Source organism: Carassius auratus, chromosome 45 (genome assembly GCF_003368295.1).
Source record: "Carassius auratus strain Wakin chromosome 45, ASM336829v1, whole genome shotgun sequence".
NCBI classification, from domain to species: domain Eukaryota; kingdom Metazoa; phylum Chordata; class Actinopteri; order Cypriniformes; family Cyprinidae; genus Carassius; species Carassius auratus.
Window position 1 is genome coordinate 17990308 of NC_039287.1, and position 14341 is coordinate 18004648.

The following is a 14341-nucleotide window of genomic DNA, read 5'->3' on the forward strand; positions in this document are numbered from 1 at the left end:
AGTGTTCATGTCCCTAAGTGATATGTGCATACACTAAAGTCTGAAGAGAACACATAATATCTAGTAAATATCACAGTGTCTGGTCTGTGTATCCCTGGGTGTCCACTAGAGGTCTCACTTCCCCATATCCTCACCCCACTTCAGTCCTGCATTTCACACAAGCCTTTGTCTGGATTAATTACTTCGTTGTACTCAGCTGTTCCCACTCACATTGTTTGCACCTCTCTACATATACCCTGGTTGTTTCTGTCATTGTCATGGACTCCTTGGTCAATACCACTCAGTATTTTTCGTGTTTCCTGGTTTTTGTCTTGTTTCTTGTTTTGGACTGCTTTGCTGGAATTTGACCTTTGCTTGGAAAGTTTTATGATTTTTTATTATCCCATTAAACACTGCTTTTGGATCACCTGTTTGTGTGCGTCGTGACAGTAAACAGCAATCCATATAAGAGAGAAGTTACATTTTGGTAAAAAAAAAAAAATTATATATATATATATATATATATATATATATATATATATGTATATATATATATATATATATATATACATGTATATATATGTATATATATATATATATATATATATATATATATATATATATATATATATATATATACATATATATATATATATATATATATATACGTATATATATATATATATATATATATATATATATACGTATATATATACGTATATATATACATATATATATATATATATATATACGTATATATATATATATATACATATATATATATGTATATATATATATATACTTATATATATATATGTATATATATATATATACATATATATATATATATGTATATATATATATATACATATATATATATATATGTATATATATATATACATATATATATATATATATATATATATATATATATGGATTGCTGTTTACTGTCACAACGCACACAAACAGGTGATCCAAAAGCAGTGTTTAATGGGATAATAAAAAATCATAAAACATAATTATTATTATTATTATTATTATTATTTTTTTTTTACATTGTACTACATCATTACCTAACTGCAACCAAAATACAACATTGTGAAAAATTGTAAAAGGTTTTGTGTTTCCTAGGTTCTGACCTTGTGAACTTACCTGAAGGACTATAAAAGACCTGATCTTGTTTTATAATAGCTACTCTTATGTAATTGCCATAATTGTTGTTTCCCATTTTTTGTGTGTAAAAAAAATGAGAGAGAGAACAGATCTTTTGTATTTCGATGTGTTTTTACTTTCAAATCCCAGAAAGTGGAACTAACTTGACTGCATACAATGAAGAGAACAGAGAAGAATCACCCACAATAACCAAACCACACAGTTACATGAGCAGAAACAGAAGGTCATGAGTACATCCAGCACAGTTTCAGTCAAAGGGCATCTTTACACAGTTAAAGCTGCTCTGTGCCTGCTCAGAAATCTGTGGCGAGACATAATGCTGCATGAAAGCCTGACTAAATAACACTGATCCACCTCAGCCCTTATAACAAAGTATGGTTATCATTTCAGTGTAAATGCATTCATGCCACCTCTGAGCTGCAGCTTTAAATGCTGCTTCAGAAGCGCCTCTGAGCCGGCAATGCAGTGTAAAGAGAAGTGTGACAAAAACACATTCTTCACTGTCAAATCAGGATTTGTGTCACCTTGCCAAGCCAATGAAGGAGGTGTCATCGCCATAGCCTATAATTAAACCTGCGCAAAGAATCATGGGATTGAAGTGTGCATCCGAAGTCCTTTATTACAAGCATAATTTATTACAAAGGAAGTGGCCAGGTTTGAGCTCCTTGGTTTGGAACGACCCATATGGAAGCCTTGACTGTTCTCACTGCAAAGTGCCCTTGGTAGGCGGATTGATCCCATCTGGAACGCGGCCATTGTCATTCAGGTATTGAAGTCTCACCTGTATAACCGGTCTGCTGTCATACCACACACAGCTACTGAACAGCCCTCAGGGGGAAAGACACTAATGCCACGATGAACAGTAAGTCAGAAGCCGATGTGTTAAACACACAAAATGATTTCAAAAGCTTCTAAAATATTGATCAGAATGAAGACTTAGCTCATGAATATTAATGAGCACGCGTTCCTCGCCACCGGTTGGCTCGGGTCGGTTACGCCCCGCCCACCCCGCGCTACACCTGCGATCAGAGTCTGTACCTGAGCGCGCATAGAGAGAGAGAGAAATAGAAAGAGATCGTTAGAACAGAAGAGAAGAGAAGAGAAGAGAAGAGGGCAGAATGTGAACGAAGCATGTGCGGCGATGGATTCCTCTTTACTGATCGCTCTGTGTTTGCTCTGGACGAGAACATCAGGTAAACCACACACACACACACACACACACACACACACTGTTCAACTCTCAACTCATTCGCATCAAATACTCTGTGATTGTTTTATCTGAATGTCTCCTGTTGAATATGTGATTTAGAGTCTTTCACAGCCGGGATATTTATGACTGTATAATTAACTGAGGAAATATTATGGCTGTGATTGTATCATGTGTGATTACTAAAATCACAGTAGAAATCACTCTAGTTAGCGAAGCTTACACATATATATGTCATTTCAAGTCTATCTGGAGCTATTTCAAGAAAGGTGTTTCAGCCCAACCCAAGCTGATCATTTTCAGTTCAGTCATATCTGTTCTCTTTCCCACAAAGCCTCTTTTATTGATTTATTACAGCAGCACATAATAAAACCGCATCCACAAACATGTTCTTTCAGCTTACAGCAATGACTTTAACAAGCTCTCAGAGAAATGCTCCAGGCTGGTTTTAGTGTATTTCTTCTTCTTATCATTGCTGCTGTCTCGTTTGTTTAGGTTGTAAACATGTTCATGTTTAGGTTTTTTAACATCAGCCTCAGGAACAACAGGAAGCAGAGTTTCTTTTGTGCCTCTTCCTGTGGTTTTTATGAAATCTGATTTATTTTAACAATGCCTGAATGTCACCGCATTTCCTGCTGTCACTGTGAGGCTCTGAAAACTGGATACAATTCAATAAGATGAGATGATGTTTAAAATACGAATATGGTCAGTGTGTGTAAATATCCGTTGATCTGTTGTATCGTAGGGTCATTTGTTGAGGGACCGCCTGAGCCTCGTAATGTCCACTTCTACTCAGAGAACCTGAGGAACATTGTGAGGTGGACACCAGGAGAAGGATCTCCCAATAACACCGTCTACACTGTGGAGTACGCCATGTGAGTGAGATCGGGAAATAAATAACGCATGCTCAAAGACTCTTTCAGTTCTTGAGAGATCTGTCCACACTCAGAATGAGTCACGAGTCAAAGTGTCATTGTGTTAGACACAACACAACAAAACAAGAGTCATTTGTTTTTTAAGAAGCACAAAAAAAACTGTTTACAATCAAACCATTTGACATTTAAAAACAAACAGTTGATGTAGTGCTGAACACGAAGACACTGTGTGATTTGTGAAGCATTAATGCACTCCCAGATAAAAAAGTACAAAAGTTGTCCATTAAAGTATCTTTTTGAAAGGTACTAATACACACCCTTGAGGTACTGACTTGTATATGGAATATCAAATCTTTAATGACTTGGGTCTTTACATGATATTAAGCAAACCTTGATTCAAGCCATTTCTTTCATTTGAGACTAATTAAAATGTCAGACTACTCCAACATGTCAAAGTGTGCAAACCAGTGTTATTTTAGTATCGTTGAGATAATGCTATAGTATTCAATTAATGTTCTGAATTCATTTAATATTTTAAGACTTTGCATTGTATTGAAATTTGAGTTATGTTTAAGTTACAGTTATAGTTCAAATTGAACAAAAGTTACTTTTAGTTGTGTTTTGTCATTTTTATTGTGTGTCTATAGATAGTTTTTTATGTTTATTTTACTACATCAAGCTAAATAAACAAGAGAAATGTTGCCTTGACCACAGAATTTTAAAAAATATTTGATTTGATTTCCGCTAACATTTATTTGATTTCAAGTAACAAACATCAATTTTTTATGGTGTCAGTATTAGTTTACTGACAGTGTTTATATAGCTGTGTCTCATTTTTCAGCTGCATAGACAAGGCTATTTTATTTCAGAAGAGTAGCCAGTACATTCCAAAGAAAGAAAGAAATGACAGTCATTTAGTTTTATAATGTTTAGTTTCTGTAATGAGACCTCCTTGATGACGTATATATACGACTGACAGATGTGTCCTCCGCAGGATGCAGCTGAAAAATGAGACGCAGGAAATATATATATATATTAAAAATGGTATTTGTTATTGTCACCAGCTGGTTTGAAGACTCTGAGACCTAAAACAGTGTTGTTCTGCAGATACGGTGATGAGGAGGAGAGCGGCTCTGGGCAGGTGAAGTGGAGGAGTGTGGAGCACTGCACCTCCATCACACAGAACGAGTGTGACGTGTCTCAGGAGACCTTTGACCTGGACGAGGAATACTATGCCAGAGTCAGGGCGGTCAGCACAGACACACAGTCTGCCTGGACCGAGATCACGAGCCGCTTCAGCCCCGAGCTCCACAGTGAGTCTCTCCTGCTGCTGATGATGGACCGTGCAGAAACTCATCCTTTAGCCGTAGACACCTTGGTTCTTTCTTTACCCCTGAAGGGTGCATATTAGTACCTTACATTAGTAACATGATTTGTACTCTTATGAGTGTAAGGCTGTCTCGTTGAGGGCACTGCCCCAGTGACAAGCTGTTGTACTCCTAAAGGAACAGTTTTTGCACTTTTTTATTTCTGAGAGCGGATGGATGTTTTGTTAGTTTGTTGATTTAAGCTTAGATAAATAGAGAATAGCAGTATAAAGATGAATAATCGATCATATTGACACTGATTTGCTGTATGCATGTGAATGTCTTGACCATTTAAATCCCATAGTAAGCATGGATTATGCTAGAATACCATAGTTAATGCAGTCATTGTTAGTAAAACTACTATAAAAACATTTGACATTCAGACTGTGTGAAAGCTTTCTCAATCTCTCTAATGGCACGTTACTGAAATGCCGCTGTAGTAACAGTAACTAGTGACTATATAATTACTGTACATAGAGATTGTGACTAGTGTGACTGTGTTGTTGATGCTAGTAATAAAATAGCACATGAAACGTGACACAACATATTCAGATATTTCTGACTATTGACTGCTGTCTGTGGCAAGATTTGAGAACAGTCAACAGAGAGAAATCTGAGCTCTCAGAAGAGTTTCCATCCAAGACTTGAGCATTGTTTTACAAGCGTGAACCTCTAGAGAGTTTAACTGAGTAAACCGGGTCACGTCAGGAAATCAAACACACAGATGAAGTGTTCCTCAGCCGTAGAGATGTTTCTTCATTCCACAACACCACCCAGCTCTGCAACACCCTTGAACCTGTCAGCATAGTATTTCTGAAATGCTGTGACTCATGAATTTGATCACAGAAATATGCAGATATTTCTTTCACACCTCGTCATATGCTTAAGATGTTCTGATTCACACAGATTTCTGTGTTATGCCATGTATTAACAGGCATACTGCTTCTGTTGATGTGTGATAGTAACACACACCTTCGTTAAAGCAGATCATTATCTGATACTGAGCTAATGGATCTGTGTCTCGCAGCGATCGTCGGCGCGCCGCTGCTGGAGCTGAGCGTGCTGAAGAACTACATAGACGTCACCATCAAGGGGCCCTTCAGATGGAGAACCAAGAAGACGAAGAAAGAGAAGTCACTCTTGAAGATCTTCCCGCACATGATCTATAACGTCTCTGTGTTCAACGGCAGGAGCGGTCACACGGTGAGTGTCTGAGAAACACTAGGACACTCAGTCAGACGAATTAAAACAGGGGAATTGTTTTGTTTTTGTTTCAGAACTACAGGCGTCTTAAAAACGGGAACCTGACGCTGGGCCCTCTGGACTTTTCCACGCAGTTGTGTGTGATTGTTCAGGCCCAATCGGAGTCTCGGCCTCTGGCCTACAAACCCAGCAAGCGGCTGTGTGTCGAGACGCCTCGAGGTAACACAGAAACCCACGGCCGACTCTGGTCTTTTCACTTTCAGATTGCCAGAGAACAGGTTTGAGCAGTATTTGATATGCACAACTGACAGGACGAGTTGAGGAAACCTTTGCTGCTATTTAAACTCGTTATCAGCTCGTGTGTAATGCTTGACTGTAGCTGAGGTGTTTTCCCAGCGTGCTCTGAGCTGGACTTCCTCATGCATGAGTCTCCAGACACTCCTCTGTGTGTTAATGTGTAAGCTGATGGTGTTTCTCTCTCTGCTGTAGATCCGTTCAGAGACCAGCTGCTGGCTTCTCTGCTGGGCGGCGTGCTGCCGTCTGCTCTCTGTCTGTGTGTCCTCGCTGTGCTCGGGGGTCTCGTCCACTGCTACATCACTGACCACAGGCAGAGACTGCCCAAGAGCACGGTACGCCTGCCACACACAATATTTAGAGATCACAATCTCTCACAGGACTGAGGATGGTCTTATTTGACTTGTGCTAGTCACGACCGGTTAGAACAGAGTGACACGATGGCAACTTCTGATTAAAACGATACAGCAGATGTCACCTTTGATCAATCTAACGCATCCATACTGATTAAAAGTATTAATTTCACCATTAATAAAATAATATGCAAATAATTTCTAGTAGACACTACTATTCAAACGTTTGGGGTCAAAAGGATTTTCTCTGACAAAAATGAATGCTTTTATTCATCACTTGATCAAAAGCATATAATGTTACAAAAATAATGCATTTATAATGTTACAGGAGATTCCTATTTCAAATAAATGCTGTTCTTTTGAAGTTTCTATTCATCACTGAATTCTGAAAAATAAAATGTATCAGTGTTTCTACAGAAATATTGTGCAGCACAACTGTGTTCAACACTGATAATAATCAGAAATGTTTCCTGAGCAGTAAATCATCATATTATTCTGATTTCTGAAGATCATGTGACACTGAAGACTGGAGGAATGATGCTGAAAATACAGCGGAGCATCACAGAAATACATTACACTTTAACACAGATTCACACAGAAAACAGATGTTTTACATTAGAATAATATTTCACAATGTTTTATTGATCTTAATGTATTTTTAATCATATAAATGAGTGAGTAGAATCATATTAGTGAGCAGAAGAGACTACAGGATTACCAACCCCAAACTTTTGAGCACTAGTAGTGTTCAGCAGTAGTAGACAGCAGTACAAAATCCTTCAGAACAGATGATTCTGCTTTCATTTGAGGATCATGGGAGAGAGTCATAACATGTCACAATCAGTTTAGAATAGTGTCAAAGTAACACTGAACCCTTGTCATTTCAGCACATGGTTGGCTTGAGTGGAAAACAACACACTTTCCAGCCTCAAGTGCCTCACACTGTCATCTTCAACGTGATGAAGTTTGGAGATGAACCGATGGCTGTGCCACAGCTGATGTCCAGTGAGGACCGGTCAACGCTGGACGAACAGGTTCAGGCTCAGAGCACTGATCAACAACCGCTGGTGTGTTACACACTTCAGCACGCTCCACCGCCGCTAGCTGACCCACCGGACACAGACTCGGTCAGTGTGCACTCGGACCCGCCGGACACCAACTCGGTCAGTGTGCACTCGGACCCACCGGACACCGACTCGGTCAGTGTGCACTCGGACCCACCGGACACCGACTCGGTCAGTGTGCACTCGGAGGCGCAGCACAGTGAGGCTGTAGATTATGGCATCGTGCTGCCGGCTGCTTTCGCAGCTCCGTACAGGACACAAGTACACACTGTTCCTCCTGTGGACGAGCCACATGATGAAGACCAAGCACAGATATTCCTGGACTGGAGCCCGGAGACTCAGGAGCTGAAGATCCCTCTAATGGGCTTGTTAGGTCTGGAGGATGATCAGCTGCAGACTGAAGCGGTCACTCTGCTGCCTAACATCATCCTGAGACAAACCTCGGGGGAGAGCTACGAGTCCGAAGACGACTTCACCAAGATGGAGCGAGACTGGGGCCTGGTCATCTCCAGCCCAGACTGACAGAGGAACAATGCTCTGCTTCAGACTCTGCACACAATATGAAGATATACACTTGATGCTTACCTTGCCTAGTGTGTTCAGTTTTAAGGTTTACAGATGAAACATTATAATGAAGGATTTTCAGTGGACTTTGTTTTCTGCTTCCAACATGAGACTCCATGAACAAAGCTCAGTTCTTTAGCTGCTGTATTCAATTACTGTTAATCACGGCCAACCATTTTCCCCAAACACGTGCACATCCTGAAAGCTGTTCAAGGGAAATAAACTTGGTTTCATGGGCACTCCCTTCTGAAAGCAATTTTTTAGCCAATCACCTGAGCTGGAAAAGACCTGGCAACATCCATTAATCAGCTCTAAAGAAAGCCCTTTAGAAATGTGCTAAAACATGTAGTATATTATTATATAATAATGTGTGTGTGTGATGTTCCTGGTGCAGAAGCCAGATTTCATCTGAAGGGAAAGCTGATACTTAGAGTTTGTTCAGCATATTTTCTGAAAAAAACTTTGAAAATATTATTATTATTATTTTTTTTAAATAGAGAAGTGGACAAATAAACTATGCTTTATGAATGTTAGAAACATTATGACAGTATGACATCTAAAGAACAGTATGACGTGTGTGTGTGTGTGTGTGTGCTTAATAATGCAAAGAAATTGAATTGTATTGATGGAAATCATGTTTTATATTGTATTCTATTTTATATATCTTGTACTTAAATACCAATTGAAATGTTTTTATTGAAATATATGTGTATTTATAAAAACATGTTTATTGTAAAATTTGATGAACATGCAGATTAATAAAGGGACTGTAAATATGGCAGATAATAAACATGTTTATTTCATATATAAATGAGAAAGCTGCCCTGAAGATGAATTTGTTCTGTGTATAATAATTCATGACAGTTACACTGATTATAAAGTCAAGTCAAGTCACCTTTATTTATATAGTGCTTTAAACAAAAAAGATTGTGTCAAAGCAACTGAATAACCTTAATTATGAAAAAAGTGTGTCAATAATGCTAAATTACAGTTAAAGGCAGTTCATCATTGAATTCAGTGATGTCATCTCTGTTCAGTTAAATAGTGTCTGTGCAATCATTTGCAATCAAGTCAACAATATCGCTGTAGATGTAGTGTCCCCAACTAAGCAAGCCAGAGGTGACAGCGGCAAGGAACCGAAACTCCATCGGTGACTGTCAGGATCTGGGTTGTTTCTCTCTCTCTCCTCTCTCATACTGCAGTGTGCGCACACCTGTTTGCGCTCTGTCATCACCTGTTGATCATCGCAATCAGTGGTTTTGCTGCTTTGCGCTCACACCTGTGTCTTGTCTTGTCTAATTACTCAGTCTATTTCTGGCGTTTGTTATCTCTGTCATGTGTCAGATTATTGTGTGAGCTATGCCTTTGTATACTTTTCAATCGTAACCCTGTCTTGTCCTGTCTTGTGTAGCAGCGTTCGCCTTAGTGTGCCCTGTCTCCTGTTCCCAGCCGGGAAGAGCCTCATCTGGAGTTTCTCTCCGCTCAAGTAGCCACTCCTGTACAAAGTCCTGATTGCAAGTATTTTTGTTCGGCGCTGCCCCTCCCGGCAGAGGCTCTTCTGTCAAGTTTAAGGAGAGTGTTTTTTGTTCCATTTTTATGCCCTCAGCTGTTTTTGTTATATAATAAAGGACTGTTACTTTTTCTACCTTTTGCGTTTGGATCATCTGTCTCTGCACCTGACAGAATAATCCGACCACTATGGATCCACGAAGGGGGAGTCATTTTTTTCTGCTGTTGAGATCCAGGGAGTTATGCTGGGCCGTCACGAAGAGGAATTATCTGCTGCCAGGGGCGCAGTGGAGAGTTTGGCTGCACAAGTGAATGGTCTGTCGTCTCGCCTTCTTCATGCTCACCAGAAGTCACCAGTCGTTCCAAGTTGCCCATCTCTTCCTGAACCCCGTGTGAACAATTCCCGGTTATGCCGGTGAGCCGACAGAGTGTAGAGCCTTTCTGACGCAGTGGGAGGTGGCTTTGTCCCTGCAGCCACAGACTTATGCGGAGGACCGTGCCCGCATCACCTATGTAATTTCACTACTGACAGGGCGCGCTCGGGAGTGGGGGACCTCCGTCTGGGAGAAAATGGTTAAGGTCTTCGACCAGTCAGTTTTTGGACACGAGGCTTCGCATCTTCTGGCAGGGGAGGAGAACAGTGGCTATAAAGAGACTATTTCTTTTTAAAATTTTCAGTCCCCCTATACCCCCATTGTGTTAGGACATCCCTGGTTAGTCCAGCATAATCCTCATATTGACTGGGTCAAGGGAACCGTTTTGTCTTGGAGTCTTTCTTCCGAATCTCTTGACTCAGGGATTATTGTCCCCTCCTCCTCTCCTGCTGGTGCAGGTTTCTTCTTTGTAAAGAAGAAGGACGGTTCATTGCGTCCTTGTATTGATTATCGAGGGTTGAACGACATAACGATCAAGAACCGCTATCTGTTGCCCCTTATGTCGGCAGCTTTTGAGATCTTGCAGGGTGCAAAGATTTTCACAAAGTTAGATTTACGTAACGCATACCATCTTGTCCGCATTAAACAGGGGGACGAATGGAAGACTGCGTTTAACACCCCCATGGGTTACTTTGAATATCGTGTTCTCCCATTCGGGCTCGTCAACGCCCCCGCTGTATTTCAGGCATTGGTCAATGATGTCTTGCGGGACATGTTAAACGTCTTTGTATTCGTGTATCTGGACGACATTCTCATTTTCTCACACTCACTCGAGGTTCATGTTCAACACGTTCGTCGGGTTTTACAACGATTACCCGAGAACCGTCTTTTTGTCAAGTCAGAAAAATGTGTGCTCCACTCTCGATCGGTCACTTTCCTAAGGTCGGTGGTCTCTGCTGAGGGCATCGTCATGGATCCCGAGAAAGTGCGGGCAGTTCTCGATTTGCCCGTTCCCGAATCCCAAGTTGCACTCCAGCGTTTTTAGGTTCTGCTAATTTTCACAGACGATTCATACGTAACTTTAGTCAAGTGGCCGCTCCTCTAAGAAGTCGTGGCCTAATGGTTAGAGAGTTGGACTCTCAATCAAAGGGTTGTGAGTTCGAGTCTCGGGCCGGCAGGAATTGTAGGTGGGGAGAGTGCATGTACAGTTCTCTCTCCACCTTCAATACCACGACTTAGGTGCCTTGAGCAAGGCATCGAACCCCCAACTGCTCCCCGGGCACCGCAGCATAAATGGCTGCCCACTGCTCCGGGTGTGTGTGTGTTCACTGCTCTGTGTGTGTGCACTTCGGAGGGGTTAAATGCAGAGCACGAATTCTGAGTATGGGTTACAATACTTGGCTGAATGTCACTTCACTTTCACTTTCACTCTATCAGCCCTCACTTCGACTAAATCTCAATTTGTTTGGTCTGAGGTGGCGCAAGAGGCTTATTTATGATCGACTCAAGAAATTATTCACCTCCGCACCTATCTTAGTCACCCCAGACCCTGAGAGACAATTTATAATCGAGGTTGATGCTTCCGACATGGGAGTTGGGGCTATTCTGTTGCAACGTTCTTCCCTAGATGACAAGGTTCACCTGTGTGCTTTTTTTTCCCATCGTCTTTCTACGGCTGAGCGCAATTATGATGTGGGTAATCGGGAACTTTTGGCGATTCGGCTAGCTTTGGGGGAGTGGTGACACTGGTTAGAGGAAACCAGTGTTCCATTATCATTTCAACTGACCATCGTAACCTCAAGTACATCCGTTCTGCCATGAGACTTAACGCTCGTCAGGCCCGCTGGGCATTATTTTTTGGTCGTTTAAATTGTTCGATTTCGTTTAGGCCAGGCTCTAAGAACCTTAAAGCCAATGCCCTCTCATGGCAGTTCGGCTCCACAGAGGAGGCTTCAACCAGGGAGACTATTATTCCTCAGCACTGCGTGGTCGGAGCTGCGATCTGGGGAGTGGAACAGACTGACAGGCCACCTCGTGCCCCTACGGGAACGTTATTTGTTGTCTTGACGGCACGCTCTTCTGTTCTCCAGTGGGGTCACACCTCTAAATTAGTCGCTCATCCCGGGGTTAGGGGTACTTTAGCCGCTATTCGTAGGAGATTTTGGTGGCCCACTAGAGTGAGGGACATACGCTGGTTCGTAGCTTCTTGTCCTGTCTGCGCTCAGACAAAGTCTAGCAACAGGTTTCCTCCGACCCCTCCCCATCCTGTCTCACCCCTGGTCGCACATAGCTTTAGATTTCGTCACCGGTCTCCCGTCATCCACTGGCAACACGGTTATTCCTACTGTGGTCGATAGTTTTCACGGTCTACCCTCGGACTAATTACTCTGTCTATTTCTGGCGTTTGTTCTCTCTGTCCTGTGTCAGATTATTGTGTGAGCTATGCCTTTGTATACTTGTCGATCGTAACCCTGTCTTGTCCTGTCTTGTGTAGCAGCGTTCACCTTAGTGTGCCCTGTCTCCTGTTCCCAGCCGGGAAGTACCTCGTCTGGAGTTTCTCTCCGCTCAAGTAGCCACTCCTGTACAAAGTCCTGATTGCAAGTATTTTTGTTCGGCGCTGCCCCTCCCTGCAGAGGCTCTTCTGTCAAGTTTAAGGAGAGTGTTTTTTGTTCCATTTTTATGCCCTCTGCTGTTTTTGTTATATAATAAAGGACTGTTACTTTTGCTACCTTTTGCGTTTGGATCATCTGTCTCTGCACCTGAGAGGTGACAGAATGGAGAAAAAAACCTTGGGAGAAACCAGGCTCAGTTGCGGGGCCAGTTCTCCTCTGACCAGAAGAAACCAGTAGTTCAATTCCAGGCTGCAGCAAAGTCAGATTGTGAAGAAGAATCATCTGTTTCATGTGGTCTTGTCCTGGTGGTCATCTGAGACAAGGTCTTTACAGGGGATCTGTATCTGGGGCTCTAGTTGTCCTGGTCTCCGCTGTCTTTCATGGATGTAGAGGTCCTTTCTAGGTGCTGATCCACCATCTGGTCTGGATGCGTACTGGATCCGGGTGACTGCAGTGACCCTCTGATCTGGATACAGACTGGATCTGTTGGCTACGGTGACCTCGGAATAAGAGAGAAACAGTTTAATATTAACGTAGATGCCATTCTTCTAATGATGTAACAAGTACATCGGGTGTTATGTGAAGTGTTTCCGGTTCTCGTTTACCAAATTAATGCAGCCTAAAAATCCTTTAACGTATTTGGATATTAGAAGCATATTAGTATGTTATGTATATGCCAGGTTAAAGAGATGGGTCTTTAATCTAGATTTAAACTGCAAGAGTGTGTCTGTCTCCCGAACAATGTTAGGTAGGTTATTCCAGAGTTTAGGTGCCAAATAGGAAAAGGATCTGCCGCCCTCAGTTGATTTTGATATTCTAGGTATTGTCACGGGAGGAGCACAAGACAGACACAGTGGGCGTGGCGTCAGGCTTCGGAGAGGCTTTTATTAACAGAAATCATAAAATAACACAGGGAATAAAAGTGACCAAAGGGGGAAAGTGTCCAAAATAACAGGGAATCTGGTGTCCTCGTCATGCTGCAGGGTTTGTGTAGGTTGGGCAGTGTTCATCGAGGAAGGGTCCGGGCAAGGGGCGGAGTCCTGTGGCCGCACGCGCTCCCCTCCTCGGTCCGGGGCGCGAGGGGCGGCGGCTTCTCCTAGCGGCCGCGTCTCTCTCGTTGGCCGCGGCGCTGGTAGGGGATGGACGGCCCGGCATCCTGGCCCGTCGGCCGTGTATACGGGTGCGGTTCCCATCCGGATCGCGGGTCTGGCAGCTCACGTCTTGGTGGCGCGGGAGTCCCTCAACGCACCCTTCCTGGACCCACGAGGACACCAGTGTGCATGCACGGGGGAAGAGACCGGTCTCCCGAGGAGAGGCGCGTTGGGCTTTTAAACAGCGGCGGGGATGAGGCTCCATTCACATCAGGTGTGCCCCATCACACGCCGTCAGCCCTGACTCGTCCAGCGCCCCTCCTCTCAGACACCCACTCCAGTCGGGAGCCTGGTGAAGGGCGGCGATTTAGCAGTAAGAAATTACTTGTCATCCAGTTTTTTATATCGACTATGCATTCTGTTAGTTTTTCAAATTGGTGTGTTTCACCACAGTGTTTTCTGATGATATCTCCCAAGGGTTAAATGTAAAGTGTGAAGAGTAATTGCCCTAGTACTGAGCCTTGAGGTACTCCATACTGCACTTGTGATTGATATGATACCTCTTCATTCACTGCTACGAATTGATGGCTGTCATATAAGAATGATTTAAACCATGCTAATGCACTTCCATTGATGCCAACAGAGTGTTCAAGTCTATGCAAAAGAATGTTGTGGT

At 42.4% G+C, this 14341-nt stretch overlaps 1 protein-coding gene across 1 annotated transcript; it reads left to right on the forward strand.

The window, feature by feature from the left end:
• The first annotated feature begins 1976 nt into the window (after nucleotides 1-1976).
• Nucleotides 1977-8848, forward strand: il20ra (interleukin 20 receptor, alpha). The gene is made up of 7 exons (XM_026233889.1): nucleotides 1977-2345; nucleotides 3105-3234; nucleotides 4342-4547; nucleotides 5629-5804; nucleotides 5879-6023; nucleotides 6294-6433; nucleotides 7339-8848. The coding sequence occupies exons 1-7, from the start codon at nucleotides 2294-2296 to the stop codon at nucleotides 8035-8037; spliced, it is 1548 nt and encodes a 515-aa protein (XP_026089674.1). The 5' UTR covers nucleotides 1977-2293; the 3' UTR covers nucleotides 8038-8848.
• Nucleotides 8849-14341: the final 5493 nt, after the last annotated feature.

Excerpts from the sequence above, each read along its gene's own strand:
- il20ra (XM_026233889.1), top strand. The coding sequence starts at position 2,294 with ATGGATTCCTCTTTACTGATCGCTCTGTGTTTGCTCTGGACGAGAACA. Across the intron at positions 2,346-3,104 it reads GCTCTGGACGAGAACATCAG|GGTCATTTGTTGAGGGACCG; the intron begins GTAAACCACACA and ends GTTGTATCGTAG. Across the intron at positions 6,024-6,293 it reads GTGTGTCGAGACGCCTCGAG|ATCCGTTCAGAGACCAGCTG; the intron begins GTAACACAGAAA and ends TCTCTGCTGTAG.